Source organism: Balaenoptera ricei, chromosome X (genome assembly GCF_028023285.1).
Source record: "Balaenoptera ricei isolate mBalRic1 chromosome X, mBalRic1.hap2, whole genome shotgun sequence".
NCBI classification, from domain to species: domain Eukaryota; kingdom Metazoa; phylum Chordata; class Mammalia; order Artiodactyla; family Balaenopteridae; genus Balaenoptera; species Balaenoptera ricei.
In genome coordinates this window covers 74818479-74835311 of record NC_082660.1, presented here as the reverse complement: position 1 = coordinate 74835311, position 16833 = coordinate 74818479, and the positions used below count along the sequence as shown (strand labels likewise).

The window sequence follows — 16833 nt, the reverse complement described above, 5'->3', positions numbered from 1 at the left end:
GGGAAGACAAACCAAATTGATAAAACATTAGCCAGACTAATCAATAAAAAGAGGGAGAGGACGCAAATCAATAAAATTAAAAATGAGAAAGGAGAAGTTATAACAGACACCACAGAAATACAAAGCATCCTAAGAGACTACTACAAGCAACTCTATGCCAATAAGATGGACCACCTGGAAGAAATGGACAAATTCTTAGAAAGGTATAAACTTCCAAGATTGAACCAGGAAGAAATAGAAAATATGAACAGAGAAACCACAAGTAATGAAATTGAAGCTGTGATTAAAAATCTTCCAACAAACAAAAGTCCAGGATCAGATGGCTTCACAGGTGAATTCTGTCAAATATTTAGAGATGAGCTAACATCCATCCTTCTCAAACTCTTCCAAAAATTGCAGAGGAAGGAACACTCCCAAACTCATTTTATGAGGCCACCATCGCCCTGATACCAAAACAAGACAAAGATAATTTTTTAAAAATTATAGACCAATATCACTGATGAATATAGATGCAAAAATCCTCAGCAAAATACTAGCAAACAGAATCCAACAACACATTAAAAGGATCATACACCATGATCAAGTGAGATTTATCCCAGCGATGCAATGATTCTTCAATATACGCAAGTCAATCAATGTGATACACTGTATTAACAAATTGAAGAATAAAAACAATATGATCTTCTCAATAGATGCAGAAAAAGCTTTTGACAAAATTCAACACCCATTTATGATAAAAACTCTCCAGAAAGTGGGCATAGAGGGAACCTACTTCATCATAATAAAGGCCATATATGACAAACCCACAGCAAACATCATTCTTAATGATGAAAAACTGAAAGCATTTCCTCTAAGATCAGGAACAAGACAAGGATGTCCACTCTCACCACTATTATTCAACATAGTTTTATAAGTGCTAGCCATGGCGATCAGAGAAGGACAAGAAATACAAGGAATACAAATTGGAAAAGAAGAAGTAAAGCTGTCACTGTTTGCAGATGACATGATACTATACATAGAGCATCCTAAAGATGCCACCAGAAATCTACTAGAGCTAATCAAGGAATTTGGTAATGTTGCAGGATACAAAATTAATGCACAGAAATCTCTTGCATTCCTATACACTAATGATGAACAATCTGAAAGAGAAATTAAGGAAAAACTCCCATTTACCATTGCAACAAAAAGAATAAAATACCTAGGTATAAACCTACCTAGGGAGACAAAAACCTGTATGCAGGAAACTATAAGACACTGATGAAAGAAATTAAAGATGATACCAACAGATGGAGAGATATACTATGTTCTTGGATTGGAAGAATCAATATTGTGAAAATGACTATACTACCCAAAGCAATCGATAATGCAATCCCTGTCAAATAACCAAAGGCATTTTTTACAGAACTAGAACAAAAAATCTGAAAATTTGTGTGGAGACACAAAAGACCCCGAATAGCCAAAGCAGTCTTGAGGGAAAAAAGCAGAGCTGGATGAATCAGATTCCCTGACTTCAGACTATACTACAAAGGTACAATATGTAAACAAGAAATATGGTACTGGCACAAAAACAGAAATATATATCAATGGAACAAAAAAGAAAGCCCTGAGATAAACCCACGCAGCTATGGCCAACTAATCTATGACAAAGGAGGCAAGGATATACAATGGAGAAAAGACAGTCTCTTCAATAAATGGTGCTTGGAAAACTGGACAGCTACATGTAAAAGAATGAAATTAGAACACTCCCTAACACCTTACACAAAAATAAACTCAAAATGAATTAGAGACCTAACTGTAAGAACGAACACTATAAAACAGAGTAAAACATTGGAAGAACACTCTTTGATATAAATCACAGCAAGACCTTTTTTGATCCACCTCCTAGAGTAATGGAAATAAAAACAAAAATAAACAAATGGGACCTAATGAAACTTCAAAACTTTTGCACAGCAAAGGAAACCATAAACAACATTAAAAGACAACCCTCAGAGTGGGAGAACATATTTGCAAACGAATCAATGGACAAAGGATTAATCTCCAAAATATATAAATAGCTTATGCAGCTCAATATTAAAAAGTAAACATCCCAATCCAAAAATGTGCAGAAGACCTAAATAGACATTTCTCCAAAGAAGACATACAGATGGCCAAGAAGCACATGAATAGATGCTCAACATCACTAATTACTAGAAAAATGCAAATCAAAACTACAGTGAGGTATCACCTCACACCAGTTAGAATGGGCATCATCAGAAAGTTTATGAACAACAAATTTTGTGGAGGGTGTGGAGAAAAGGGGACCCTCTTGCCCTGTTGGTGGGAATGTAAATTGATACAGCCACTATGGAGAATGGTATGGAGGTTCCTTAAAAAACTAAAAATAGAATTACCATATGATCCAGCAATCCCAATACTGGGCATATACCCAGAAAAAACCATAATTCAAAAACACACATGCACCCCAATGTTCATTGCAGCACTATTTACAATAGCCAGGTCATGGAAACAACCTAAATGCCCATCAACAGACGAATGGATAAAGAATATGTGGTACATATATACAATGGAATATTACTCAGCCATAAAAAGGAATGAAATTAGGTCATTTGTTGAGACATGGATGGATCTAGAGACTGTCATACAGAGTGAAGTAATTCAGCAAGAGAAAAAAATATCGTATATTAACGCATATATGTGGAACCTAGAAAAATGGTACGGACGAACCGCTTTGCAGGGCAGAAATTGAGACACAGATGTAGAGAAGAAACGTATGGATACCAATGGGGTAAAGCAGCGTGGGGGGGTGCGGGGTGTGTGTGATGAATTGGGCGACTGGGTTTGACATGTACACCTTGATGTGTATAAAATTGATGACTAATAAGAACCTGCTATATAAAAAAATAAATAAAATAAAAGTCAAAAGTTCAAAAAAAAACAAAAAAGAAATACAAAGGATCATGAGAGATTGCTACAAGCAACTATATGCCAATAAAATGGACAACCTGAAAGAAATGGACAAATTCTTAGTAAAGCACAACATTCCAAGACTGAACCAGGAAGAAATAGAAAATATATACAGGCCAATCACAAGCACTGAAATTAAAAATGTGATTAAAAATCTTCCAACAAACAAAAGCCCAGAACCAGATGGCTTCACAGATGAATTCTATCAAACATTTAGAGAAGAGCTAACACCTATCCTTCTCAAACTCTTCCAAAATATAGCAGAGGGAGAAACACTCCCAAACACATTCTACAAGGCCACCATCACCCTGATACCAAAACCAGGCAAAGATGTCACAAAAAAAGAAAACTACAGGCCAATATCACTGATGAACACAGATGGACAAATCCTCAACTAATTACTATCAAACAGAATCCAACAGCACATTAAAGGGAGCGTACTCCATGATCAAGTGGGGTTTATCCCAGGGATTCAAGGACTCTTCAATATACATAAATCAATCAATGTGATACACCACATTAATAAACTGATGAATAAAAACCATATGATCATCTCAATAGATGCAGAGAAAGCTTTTGACAAAATTCAACACCCATTTATGATAAAAGCCCTGCAGAAAGTAGGCATAGAGGGAACTTACCTCAACATAATAAAGGCCATATATGACAAACCCACAGCCAGCATCGTTCTAAATGGTGAAAATCTGAAACCATTTCCACTAAGAGCAGGAAGAAGACACTCTCACTACTATTATTCAACATAGATTTGGGAGTTTTAGCCACTGCAATCAGAGAAGAAAAAGAAATAAAAGTAATCCAAATCGGAAAAGAAGAAGTAAAGTGTCAATGTTTTCAGATTACATGATACTATACATAGCGAATCCTAAAGATGCTACCAGAAAAGTACTACAGCTAATCAATGAATTTGGTAAAGTAGCAGAATACAAAATTAATGCACAGAAATCTCTTGCATTCCTATATACTAATGATGAAAAATCTGAAAGAGAAGTTAAAGAAACACTCCCATTTATCATTACAACGGAAAGAATAAAATACCTAGGAATAAACCAAAAGAAGGAGACAAAAGACCTGTATGCAAAAAATATGACACTGATGAAAGAAATTAAAGATTATTCAAACAGATGGAGAGATATACCATGTTCTTGGATTCGAAGAATCAATATTGTGAAAATGACTCTACTACCCAAAGCAATCTACAGATTCAGTGCAATCCCTTTCAAACTACCAATGGCATTTGTCACAGAACTAGAACAAAAAATTTCACAATTTGTATGGAAACACAAAAGACCCCAAATAGCCAAAGAAATCTTGAGAAAGAAAAATGGAGCTGGAGGAATCAGGCTCCTGGACTTCAGACTATATTACAAAGCTGCAGTAATCAAGACAGTATCGTACTGGCACAAAAACAAAAATATAGATCAATGGAACAGGATAGAAAGCCCAGATATAAACCTGCATACATGTGGTCACCTTATGTTTGATAAAGGAGGCAAGAATATTCAATGGGGAAAAGACAGACTCTTCAATAACTGGTGCTGGGAAAACTCGACAGCTACATGTAAAAAAATGAAATTAGAACACTCCCTAACACCATACACAAAAATAAACTCAAAATGGATTAAAGACCTAAATGTAAGGCCAGACACTATCAAACTCTTAGAGGAAAACATAGGCAGAACACTCTATGACATAAATCACAGCAAAATCCTTTTTGTTCCACCTCCTAGAGAAATGGAAATAAAAAGAAAAATAACCAAATGGGACCTAATGAAACTTAAAAGCTTTTGCACAGCAAAGGAAACCATAAACAAGAATAAAGACAACCCTCAGAATGGGAGAAAATATTTGCAAATGAAGCAACTGACAAAGGATTAATCTCCAAAATATACAAGCAGCTCATGCAGCTCAATATCAAAAACACAAACAACCCAATCCAAAAATGGGCAGAAGACATAAATAGACATTTCTCCAAGGAAGATATAGAGATTGCCAACAAACACATGAAAGGATGCTCAACATCACTAATCATTAGAGAAATGCAAATCAAAGCTACAATGATATATCACCTCACAGCAGTCAGAATGGCCATAGTTAAAATATCTACAAACAATAAATGCTGGAGAGGGTGTGGAGAAAAGCGAACCCTCTTGCATTGTTGGTGGGGATATAAATTGATACAGCCACTATGGAGAACAGTATGGAGGTTCCTTAAAAAACTAAAAATAGAACTACAGTATGGCCCAGCAATCCCACTGCTGGTCATATATCCTGAAAAACCATAATTCAAAAAGAGTCATTTACCACAATGTTCATTGCAGCACTATTTACAATAGCCAGGACATGGAAGCAACCTAAGTGTCCATTGATAGATGAATGGATAAAGAAGATGTGGCACATATATACAATGGAATATTACTCAGCCATATAAAGAAAGGAAATTGAGTTATTTGCAGTGAGGTGGATGGACCTAGAGTCTGTCATACAGAGTGAAGTAAGTCAGAAAGAGAAAAACAAATACCGTATGCTAACACATATATATGGAATCTAAAAAAAAAATTAAAAAGGTCTGAAGAACCTAGGTTCAGACAGGAATAAAGACACAGATGTAGAGAATGGACTTGAGGACACGGGGAGGGGGAAATGTAAGTTGGGACGAAGTGAGAGAGTGGCTTGGACATATATACACTACCAAATGTAAAATAGATAGCTAGTGGGAAGCAGCCACATGGCACAGGGAGATCAGCTCAGTGCTTTGTGTCCACCAAGAGGGGTGAGATAGGGAGGGTGGGAGGGAGACACAAGAGGGAGGAGAATTGGGGATATATGTATATGTATAGCTGATTCACTTTGTTATACAGCAGAAACTAACCCACCATTGTAAAGCAATTATACTCCAATAAATATGTTAAAAAATATACAGATCACCCCATCCCAGACCTACTAATCAGGATTTTCAGGGAAGGACCTTGGAATCTATATATTTCCTTTCCCCCAGTAATTCTGATGATAGGCAAATTTGGAAAGGATTTCACTTCACTACACTATGTCATTGTGGCTAAATATTCTAGTTGGTGCTTTCCCTCCATAATAATTGGTCAAATTTTGTGATTTGTATTTTTCTTGTCTATTTGTTTATTGTGTATACATCTTCTGGATTGTAAATTCTAGCTCCACAAGGGTATATATCAGGCCTGCTTGTTCACTACTCTATCCCCAGCACTAGAACAGTGCTTGGTATGTACTTGATGTTCAGTAATATTTGTGGAATGAAAGAATGAATTTTTTGTACTATTTTAAAGGTTACACTCCATTTACAGTTATTACAAAACATTGGCTATATTCCCTGTGTTATACAGTACATCCTTGTAGCCTTTCACCCAACTGTTTGTACCTCCCACTGCCCCATCTCTATATTGCCCTTCCCCTCCCCACGACTGGTAATCATTAGTTTGTTCTTTGTATCTGTGAGTCTGCTTCTTTTTTGTTATATTCACTAATTTGTTGTAGTTGTTATATTCCATATATAAGTGATATCATATATATTTGTCTTTCTCAGTCTGACTTATTTCACTTAGCATAATGCCCTCCAAGTCCATCCATGTTGCTACAAATGGCAAAATTTTTGTTCTTTTTATGGCTGAGTAGTATTGCAGTGTGTGTGTGTGTGTACCACATCTTCTTTATCCATCCATCTGTTGATGGACACTTGGCTTGCTTCCTTATCTTGGCAATTGTAAATAATGCTGCTAAGAATATTGGAGTGCATGTATTTTTTGAATTAGTGTTTTTATTTTTTGATATGTACAGTAGTGGAATTGCTGGATCATATGGTAGTTCTATTTTTAGTTTGTGGAGAAACCTCTATACTGTTTTTCATAGTGACTGCATCAATTTACATTCCCACCAACACTGTAAGAGGGTTTCCTTTGAACGAATGAACGTTTAACAGAAAGGTGTGCCCTCTATTTATAGCACACAGAATACAAATATATAATAATATACATTTAAACTAATGGCAGTTTGGAATATTGGTTTCTTTTTATTATTTTAATAGAAATGTACTTAGAAGCTAATAGGGCCTGAGGGTCCTCATTTTAAATAGCTAATATATTTGAGCTGTCAATACATAGGAGTTATGGTTATAGAAGATACTTATTCTATAAATAGTTATAGAAGATACTTATTCTATAAATTTATGAGCAACTCTGGAGGGATAAAGTTTATCCAGGAGACTAAAGATTTGGAAACCAATTATCTCAATTTCCAGTTTCCTCAGTTAAGTAATATGAGTCCCAGAGTGATAAAATAACTTGACCATGGGTCATATAAAATGGTTGAAAAACTGTATTATACTACATTTGGGGCATTTATTTTGAAACAAAGAAATAAATACTTGAATTCCCTAGTGGCCTAGTGATTAGAATTTGGCGCTTTCACTGCCGTGGCCTGGGTTCAATCCCTGGTCAGGGAACTGAGATTCTGCAAGCCACATGGCACAGCCAAAAATAGGAATAAATACTCTTTACATAATTGATACCTGGAATGTAGAAGAGGCTATTTGGAGTAAGGTGGTTCCATAGTGAAAAACTGGAACCAAGGCCTAGAATTAATAAGACAATAGATACTGTTTCAGTTTTAGGAAGAACATTTTTGGAAAAAAAAAAAAAAACTCTCCAAAAACTGGACTGAGGAACCTTGCAAAGTAGTATGTTCCATATTCCTGAAATTTTCATGCAAAGACTGAATAGCCATCCACCTATAATGCTGAAGAAGGAACTTTTACCTTAAATGGAAGGTTAGACTAGTTGGCTTCTAAGATCCCTTCCATCTTCTATGATTCTTTGAAAATGTAATAAACCCATTAAGATTATGTTTGTATACTGAATTATTTTCCTGGTGCCTTCCAGTTTTGAGAAATATCCAGAGAGGAACTATGTCAGCCGTAGTATGTAATAAATTCCCATATATTTCCAATGTTCACATATTATTTTACCTTTATCATTATACAGTATATAATCACTCATTTCTCCCAAGAAGGGTGAAAAAAGAAGTTGAAAATAAATGGACATTGGTTTCTGTTTTCTGTTTTCTTCTCTCTTCCCAAGCCTTTATGACCCAAAGGAAGCCAAAAGCATCCTAAGAAAACTGGTATCGTTCTTCTTCTGCCCACACCATCATTTTCCCAAGCATCTGTGGCTAAGATTATTGTGAAAAAGAAGCATCAGTATTTGATAAGCATCAGTATTCAAGGACAGGAAATAGAGAAAGTACATGACAATTTAATGGAACTTTAGTAAGAAGTTGAAATTCTTTACTTTTTCTGAAGTCTAGTAGCTTATTCTCAGTGAGACCATATACTGGGAAATTGAAATGGAACTATATTCTTTTAAATAGTGTTTCTTCTATGGGAGAATTTAGCAAAGCTAGGAAAATTAATATCCATAAATATTTTCCTTTTCTACCAGGTAATTTTCACTTGGGAGCCTACAAAGCAATCCATGTGTTTCAGGTTTCACATTTAGCAATGAATGCTAAATACATCAAAGGTACTACATATTCTGAATTTGAAGAGAAAATGCCCCCCCCACCAAAATTATAAAGAAGAATTAATCTTCTTGGACTAACTGAATAGTTCTTCTGTTTTGCCCTGCATTTTTTTTTTTTTTTTGCAAAATCTTACCACGTAAAAGTTAACTTTATTCATGTTTTTTATTTACATTAGAGAATATCTAAGGTGGCTTTGTATTGATGTGGACCTTGTTGTATAGAAGCAATTCTACTTTTTATACAAAGAAAGGGTACCATAATCAAATTTAGATCTGAAATTATGAAATGCTATTGAATGACTTTCTACACTAAAAGAGAATACACAGGTTTTAAGAATTCTTCTTCCACTTTGTAGATTGGCATGGCAATTCTACTTTGTAGAGTCACATGTCAAAACTATAAAGGTTACAAACTCTAATCATATAAAATGAGCTTTTTGAAAATTGCATGAGAAACTTGAGAATAAAATTGGTTTTAGACTGTGGCTTCCAAAAAATGTTGGAGTAGACATAATTTTCCCTATCCTTCCCACTAAGTACAACTAAAATCCCTGGACATTATATATAAAACAAATATAAGAAGACTGTGAAGGGTGGAAAGAACTCACATCTGCTAGGGACCACAGGACATAAGGAATAACATAAAAAATATATACATTCATTTATTTATTGTTAACCGTTTTTTAATTGAAGTATAGTTAGTTTACAATGTTGTGTTAGTTTCAGGTGTACAGCAAAGTGATTCAGTTACATGTATATACACATATATGTATATATATATATTCTTTTTCAGATTCTTTTCCATTATAGGTTATTACAAGACATTGAATATAGTACCCTGTGCTATACAGTAGATCCTTGTTGGTTATCTATTTTATATATAATAGTGTATATATGTTAATCCCAAACTCCTAATTTATCTCTTCCCCCACCCCACTATCCCCTTTGGTAATAAGTTTGTTTTCTATGTCTGTAAGTCTTATTTCTGTTTTGTAAATAAGTTCATTTGTATCATTTTTTTAGATTCCACATATAAGTGATATCATATGATATTTGTCTTTCTCTGTCTGACTTCACTTAATACGATAATCTCTAGGCCCATCTGTGTTGCTGAAAATGGCATTATTTCATTCTTTTTTATGGCTGAGTAATATTCCATTGTATATATATACCACATGTTTATCCATTCATCTGTCAATGGACATTTAGGCTGTCCTATAACTATTAAGGAAATTGAATTCAAAAAAATCTCCCCAAAAAAGAATCTACAAGCACCTAAAACCTACAGCTAACATCATACTTTAATGGTGAAAAATAGAATGCTTTCCCTCTGAGACCAGAAACAAGATGTCCACTCTAACCACCTATATTCAATTTGGTAGTAGAAGTTCTAGCCAGCACAATAAATCGAGAAAAGGAAATAAAAGATACACATGATTAGCTGTGTAGAAAATCCTAAAGAATCTACAAAACACTCTTACAACTAATAAGTGAATTCATCAAAGTCTCTGGATACAAGATCATCATATAAAAATCAATTGCATGTCTATATAGTAAAAATGAATGCAATGAAATTGAAATTTGAGATATTAATAAGTTATTTGCAATCACTCAAAAAATCAAATACTTACATGTAACTCTAAGAAAACATGTACAGGACTTGTATGCTGAAAACTACAAAACACTGATGAAAGAAATAAAAGAAATTCTAAATAAATGGAGAGACATTCTGTGTTCATGTACTGGAAGACTCGACATAGTAAAAATGTAAATTCCCCCCAAATTGATATTCAGGTTTAACGTAATTCCTATAAAATTCCAGCAAGATTGTTTGTTGATGTAGACAAGATAATTCTAAAATTCACATGGAAAGGAAATATGCTAGTATAGCTAAAACAGTTCTTGACAAAAAGAATAAAGTGGAAGAAATCCATCTACCCAACTTCGAGACTTATTATATAACTACAGTAACCAAGACTGTGGTATTGGCAGGGTGATAAGACGTATAGATCATTGGAACAGAATGGAGAGCCCAGAAATAGTCCTGCACAACCATGGCCAACTTAGTTGATTTTTGACAAACATGCAAAAGCAATTCAATGGAGGGAGTCTTTTCAAGAAATGGTGCTGGAACAATTGGATATCTATAGGAAAACATAAATTAACCTTGATGTAAGTCTCACACCTTATACAAAGTGAATTCATAATGGATCAGAGATTTAAATGTAAAAAATAAAACTATAAAAATGTTAGATAACATAGGAGAAAATCTTTGTGGCCTAGGGCTTGGTGAAGAATTCTTAGGAATAGGACTAAAAGCATAATCCATAAAAGAAAAAAGCAGTAGCTTGGACTTCATCAAAATTAAAAAAAACTTTTGTGCTGCAAAAGACCAGGATGATGAAAATACAAGCTACAGATGAGGAGAAAATATTTGCAAACCACATATCTGACAAAGAACTCATATCTACTAGAGAATGGGAGAAAATTTTGCAAAACCACATATCTGACAAAAATTCATATCTAGAATATATAAAGTACTTTCAAAACTTAATATTAGAGGCTTCCCTGGTGGCGCAGTGGTTGAGAATCTGCCTGCTAATGCAGAGGACACGGGTTCGAGCCCTGGTCTGGGAAGATCCCACATGCCGCGGAGCAACTAGGTCCGTGAGCCACAACTACTGAGCCTGTGCGTCTGGAGCCTGTGCTCCGCAACAAGAGAGGCCACGATAGTGAGAGGCCCGTGCACCGCGATGAAGAGTGGCCCCCGTTTGCCACAACTAGAGAAAGCCGTCGCACAGAAACAAAGACCCAACACAGCCAAAAATAAATAAATTAATTAATTAATTTTAAAAAAACTTAATATTAAAGAAAAAACAACAATTATAAAATGAACAAGAGACATTTCACTGATATATGGATGGCACAAAGCACATGAAAAGATTTTCAACATCACTAGCCATTGGGGAAATTAAATTAAGAACTTGATGACCTATTGCTACATGCACCAATGAGAACAGCTAAAAAAAAAATTACTTATAATACGAAGTCCTGGCAAGAATGCCAAGAAACTGGATCTCTCATACATTGCTGGTAGGAATATAAAATGGCACAACTTTTATGGAAACAATTTGGCAGTTTCTTTTAAAATTAAACATATAATTACCATTTGACCCAGCAGTTGCATTCTTGGGCATTTATCTTAGAGAAATGAAAACTTACATCAGCACAAAAACCTGTACATGACTGTTCATAGAAGCTTTTTAGCTGTATATAATAGCCAAAAATTAGAAACAACCCAAGTGTCCTCCAACAAGTGAAGGGTTAAAAAAACATTGCAAAGAAACAGAAACAAAATGGTACATAAGTATCATGGAAGACTATTTAGCAATAAAAAGGAATGGACTATTGATATATGTGAATTTAATAAATTTCCAGGGAATTAAGCTGAATGAGAAAAGCCAATTTTTTGAAATTTTTGAAGTCACATGCTGTATGACTCCGTTTATATAACATTCTCAAAATGACACAATTATAGAGGTGGAAAACAGATTGGTGGTTGCCAGGGGTTGAGGATGGTGGGAGGGAGGAGAAGAATGGTGTGATAAAGGAACATAGAATTGTACACATATATTGTACAATATCAATTTCCTTTTTCTGTTATGGTGCTATAATTATGTAAAATGTAAATTGGAGAAAACTGAGTGAAGAAGACCAATTTTTGCAACTTCCTGTAACTCGAAATTTATTTTACTATAAAAAGTTTAAAAAATTGGTTCTAAATCTAATAAAATGCAATTTTAGAATACTTTAAATACCCAGGTAGTCATTATGGAGCCAAACAAAGTTACTAGAAGGCACATTTTCACGTACGAAGAGCAAGATTGGAAATGGGATATGAACTATAGTTAGAGCTGCATGCCTGGTTCCTTTCAGAAAAGAACCAATTCATGTTTCTTTTGAAATATTTGGTGGATAATTTTCACCAGAAAAAAAACAAAAACAAAAAAGTGTTCTGCGACGGGCTGCATGTTGCTTGAAAGTCTGAGTATTTAGATAAATATTTCTTCTAATAAGGTATTTTAAAATAAAAGCAATTACTTTTATTTTAGGTTATTGAGTAATAATAAAACTGCATTATTCTAGGTACCTACTTATTCTTTTTAATCATATTTTATGTAGTATCCATTCATTATTTTAATGGCTAGAACTGCTAAGGTTTCTATTTTTACAAAACTTTCTCTTCTATTTCTCTTACAAAGACTTGGATTGGGAATCGAAGAAGGAAATATCGTTTAATGGGGATTGAAGTTCCACCTCCAAGAGGAGGCCCTGCTGATTTTTCTGAGCAACCCGAATCTGGTTCTTTATCTGCACTCACACCAGGAGAGGAAGCTGGGCCTGAAGTAGGAGAGGATAATGACAGAAATGATGAAGTATCCATCTGTTTGTCTGAAGGAAGCTCGCAAGGTATTTTATATGCTCCACCTCCTAATGATATCTTTTGTGAATTTGATGCTTTTTTACTTGCTTTTCAGCTTACTGTACTTCAAATCTAAAGTCCTCAAAACATTTGGTTAAACATTTGAAAAGAATAGACATATTTTTATTCTCTTTTAAAATAATAGTTGTATATATTTGAAGTGTGCAACATATTTAGATATACATATACATAGTGAAATGATTACTACAGTCAAGCTAATTAACATATCCATCTCCTCACATAGTTACCTTTTTGTGTGTGTGTGGTGAGAGCACCTGAAATCTACTCCCAAAGCCAATTTCCAGCATACTATATAGTACAGTTGACCCTTAAACAACATGGGTTTGAACTGCACTGGTCCACTTTCAATAAATACATTGGAAAAATTTTTGGAGATTTGCAACAATTTGGAAAAACTTGCAGACAAACCGTGTAGCCTAGAAATATCGAAAAAGTTAAGAAAAAGGTATGTCGTGAATGCATAAAATATATGTAATATACATATAACATACAAAATATGTGTTAATCAACTGTTTATGTTATTGGTAAGGCTTCTGGTCAACAGTAGGCTATTAGTAGTTAAGTTTTGGAGGAGTCAAAATTTATACTTGGATTTTTAACTGTGCAGGGGGGTTGGTGCCCATAACCCCCACGTTGTTCAAGGGTCAACTGTATTGTTACCTTTAGTCATCATGCTCTACATTAGTTATCTAGACTTATTCATCCTATGTAATTGCAATTTTGTACCCTTTGACCAATATTTCCCCATTTTCCCCACCTCCTCACCCTGGTACCTACCATTCTACTCTCTGCTTGTATGTATTTGACTTTTTTTGATTCCATATGTGGGATCATGCAATGCTTTTCTTTCTGTGTTTGGCTTATTTCAGTTAGCATAATGTCCTCTAGGTTCATCCAAGCAGTTGCAAATGGCAGGATTTTTTTTAAAGACTAATATTCCATTGTATATGTATACCACGGTTTCTTTATCCATTCATCTGTTAATGGACACTTAGGTTGTTTCCATACCTTGACTACTGTGATGAATGCTGCAATGAACATGGAAGCATAGATATCTCTTTGAGGTACTGATTTCATTTCCTTTGGATATATACCCAGAAGAAGAATCGCTGAATCATATGGTAGTTTCATTTTTAATTTTTTTGAGGAACTTTCATACTGTTTTTCATAATGGCTCTACCCCTTTTTTCCATATCTTCATCAACACTTGTATTTTACCTTTTTGATTTTTAATGCTTCCACCTAAGCAGTCTCCCACATCGTCATAACAAAAAGTGACACTCATCTACCACAATAATGATCTCCATGATTCAAAATATTGGTTATTACAACAATCCATAAACTATAGTATATGATCGTTTTAATTTTATTGGAATTCTAGTCAATTTGGGTTAGAGCAATTTAAATGCATTGTAATCAAAGAGATTATGGTATAATGTGACAAATACCAGACTAGTAGTTGGGTAACCTGGGTACAAGTCCTAGATCTTCCACTAGCTGATTATATGACTTCAGGCAAAGTATTTAATTCATCATGCTTTAGTTTTCTCATCTGCAAAATAAGGGAATTAGGCCGGATCATCTTTATAATACTTCTCAGTGCTTCCCTAAATGAGAATTCAAATAATAACATGTAATTATACCATTTGTCCGTGAGAAGTATTTTTCATTTGACTTCAAGCATAGAAAGAGTCCTCTCCTGACACCTTTTTTATGAACACTTTTATTGAGGTTTAATTTACATAGAATAAAATTCATCCATTGCAAAAGTAGAATTCAATGATTTTTAGTAAATTTATAGAGTTGTACAACCATCACCATCACTAAAATCAAATTTTAGAATAATCTCTTCAAATCACTAAAATCCAATTATAGAATATTTTCACCACTTCAAAAAATTTCCTTGAGCCCATTTTCAGCCAGTACCCACTCCCACCTCCAAACCTAGGCAACCACAGATCTGATTTCTGACTATATAAATTTGTCTTTTCTGGGCATTTCATATAAATGAATCATATAATATATAGTGGGGGGGGTTGCATCTGTAATAGAGAGAAAGAATTTTGCATTGGCCCATTTTGTTTGTTTTTATTTTATCGATCAGGGTAATTATACTATATTTTCCAGTTTATTTTTGCCTTCTAAATTTGCTTATGGGGTTTTCAAATGTCAGAACTTTTGTTTGTAATTTTTGTATTATTAAATATACCAATTCTTTCCTTTATGGTTTGTGACTTTGGTGCCAGGATTACAAAATCCTTCCTTGTACTACAATTATGTAAACATACCCCATGTTTGCTTCATGTATCCTTATGGTTTCATTTTTACAACATGATACTTATCCCACCTAGAAATTGTTTTGCTTTAAGATACGTGAAGACAATACCTAATTTTGTTTTTCCAAATGATTAACCAAATGCCGCTACATTATTTGTTGAATAAGTCAGCATTTTTCCAGTGAGTTTGTGTAGCTTTTTTTAATCAAAGATAGATAGATAGATAGATAGATAGATGATAGATGACAGAGAAATAGAGAGATAGATAGACACAAATTCATGTATGTATACATACACACATGGATTAAACTCTGGATTTCCTATTATGTTAGATTGATCTGATTGTTTATAATTGTGGTTTTTGTAAGATATCTGAAGATCTGGCAAGGCTCTCATTCTTAGCTCTTGTAGCACACTGATTCTTCTGGATGAACTTAGTTCATACCTTTACCCAATACCCTTCCCCAAATTCATTTAAGATTTTTATTGTTACTGCACTAAATGGATAGGATAATGTGGGAAGATGAATGCAGTTTTGCATGTGCTGAGTTTTAAATGAGGGCAGGACATCCATGTGGAGCTGTGCAGCAGACCCTTGGATAATATGGGTCTGGAGCTCAGAAGAAGGGGTAAGATATGAGAAGAAATATTGGAGTCACCCACATCGAGGCCAAAAAAAAATGTCTAGCCATAGAAATAGATGATTTAGTTAGGTGAGAAAATGGAAAACAAGAAAGGAAGATGGACAAGGACAGTGTGTTGAGAAATATCCAGATTTCTGGAGGAGAAAAAGGAGCCATTGAAAGAACAGTCAAATATAAGAGAATCAAGATAGTATGCTATTACCAAAACCAAGGAAAGAAAAAGATTTCAGAAGGAAGAGGCATCATTATCTCAATGGTCTCATAGAGGTTGAGTAGAAATTCCTCTCATATAAGGCATCTAAAGTGGTTAAAGTTATATAAGTGGACGATAGAACAGTGGTATGAGGGAGTGGAGGGAGAGGGATATGGGGAGATGTTGTTCAATGGATATAAAGTTACAGTTACAGAAGAGGAGAACTGCTGAACAACTCAGTGCCTGTAGTTAGTAATAAGTGATTGTATACTTAAAAACTTAAGAGGGTAAATCATGTTAAGCATTTGTAACACAAAAAAAGGGACACAAGGAAACTTTTGGAGGTGATGGATACGTTTATTACCTGGATTGTGGTGATGGCAACAAAAGTATATACAAGTTCAAATTCACCAAATTGTATACATTAATTATGTGCAGCTTTTGTGTACAAATATTTTCAGTGATTCTAAATAGATCCTTAGAGAATGATGTCTGACAGCTATTTGAGGGATAGTGGGGAAGTAGGGATTTGTGTGTTTCTATGGGTGGGTCAGAGAGCTGTGAGGAAATATTCTGATAAAAGGAAATTACATAAGCCCTTAAGGGGAGTTTGATTCCCCAACTCCATCTTCCCCACCTAAAAGGGAATTTTAAAAAATAAAGTAGTTAATGGGAAAGAAGTGAG

The 16833-nt window shown here is 34.5% G+C and overlaps 1 protein-coding gene across 1 annotated transcript in view; it reads left to right on the top strand.

Moving 5' to 3' along the window:
• HDX (highly divergent homeobox) overlaps positions 1–16833 on the top strand; it is a 158891-nt gene that overhangs the window by 120254 nt on the left and 21804 nt on the right. The window contains exon 6 of the mRNA XM_059910977.1: positions 12794–13001. Coding sequence (XP_059766960.1) covers positions 12794–13001 — 208 coding nt within the window. The remainder of the gene's footprint in view (positions 1–12793; positions 13002–16833) is intronic.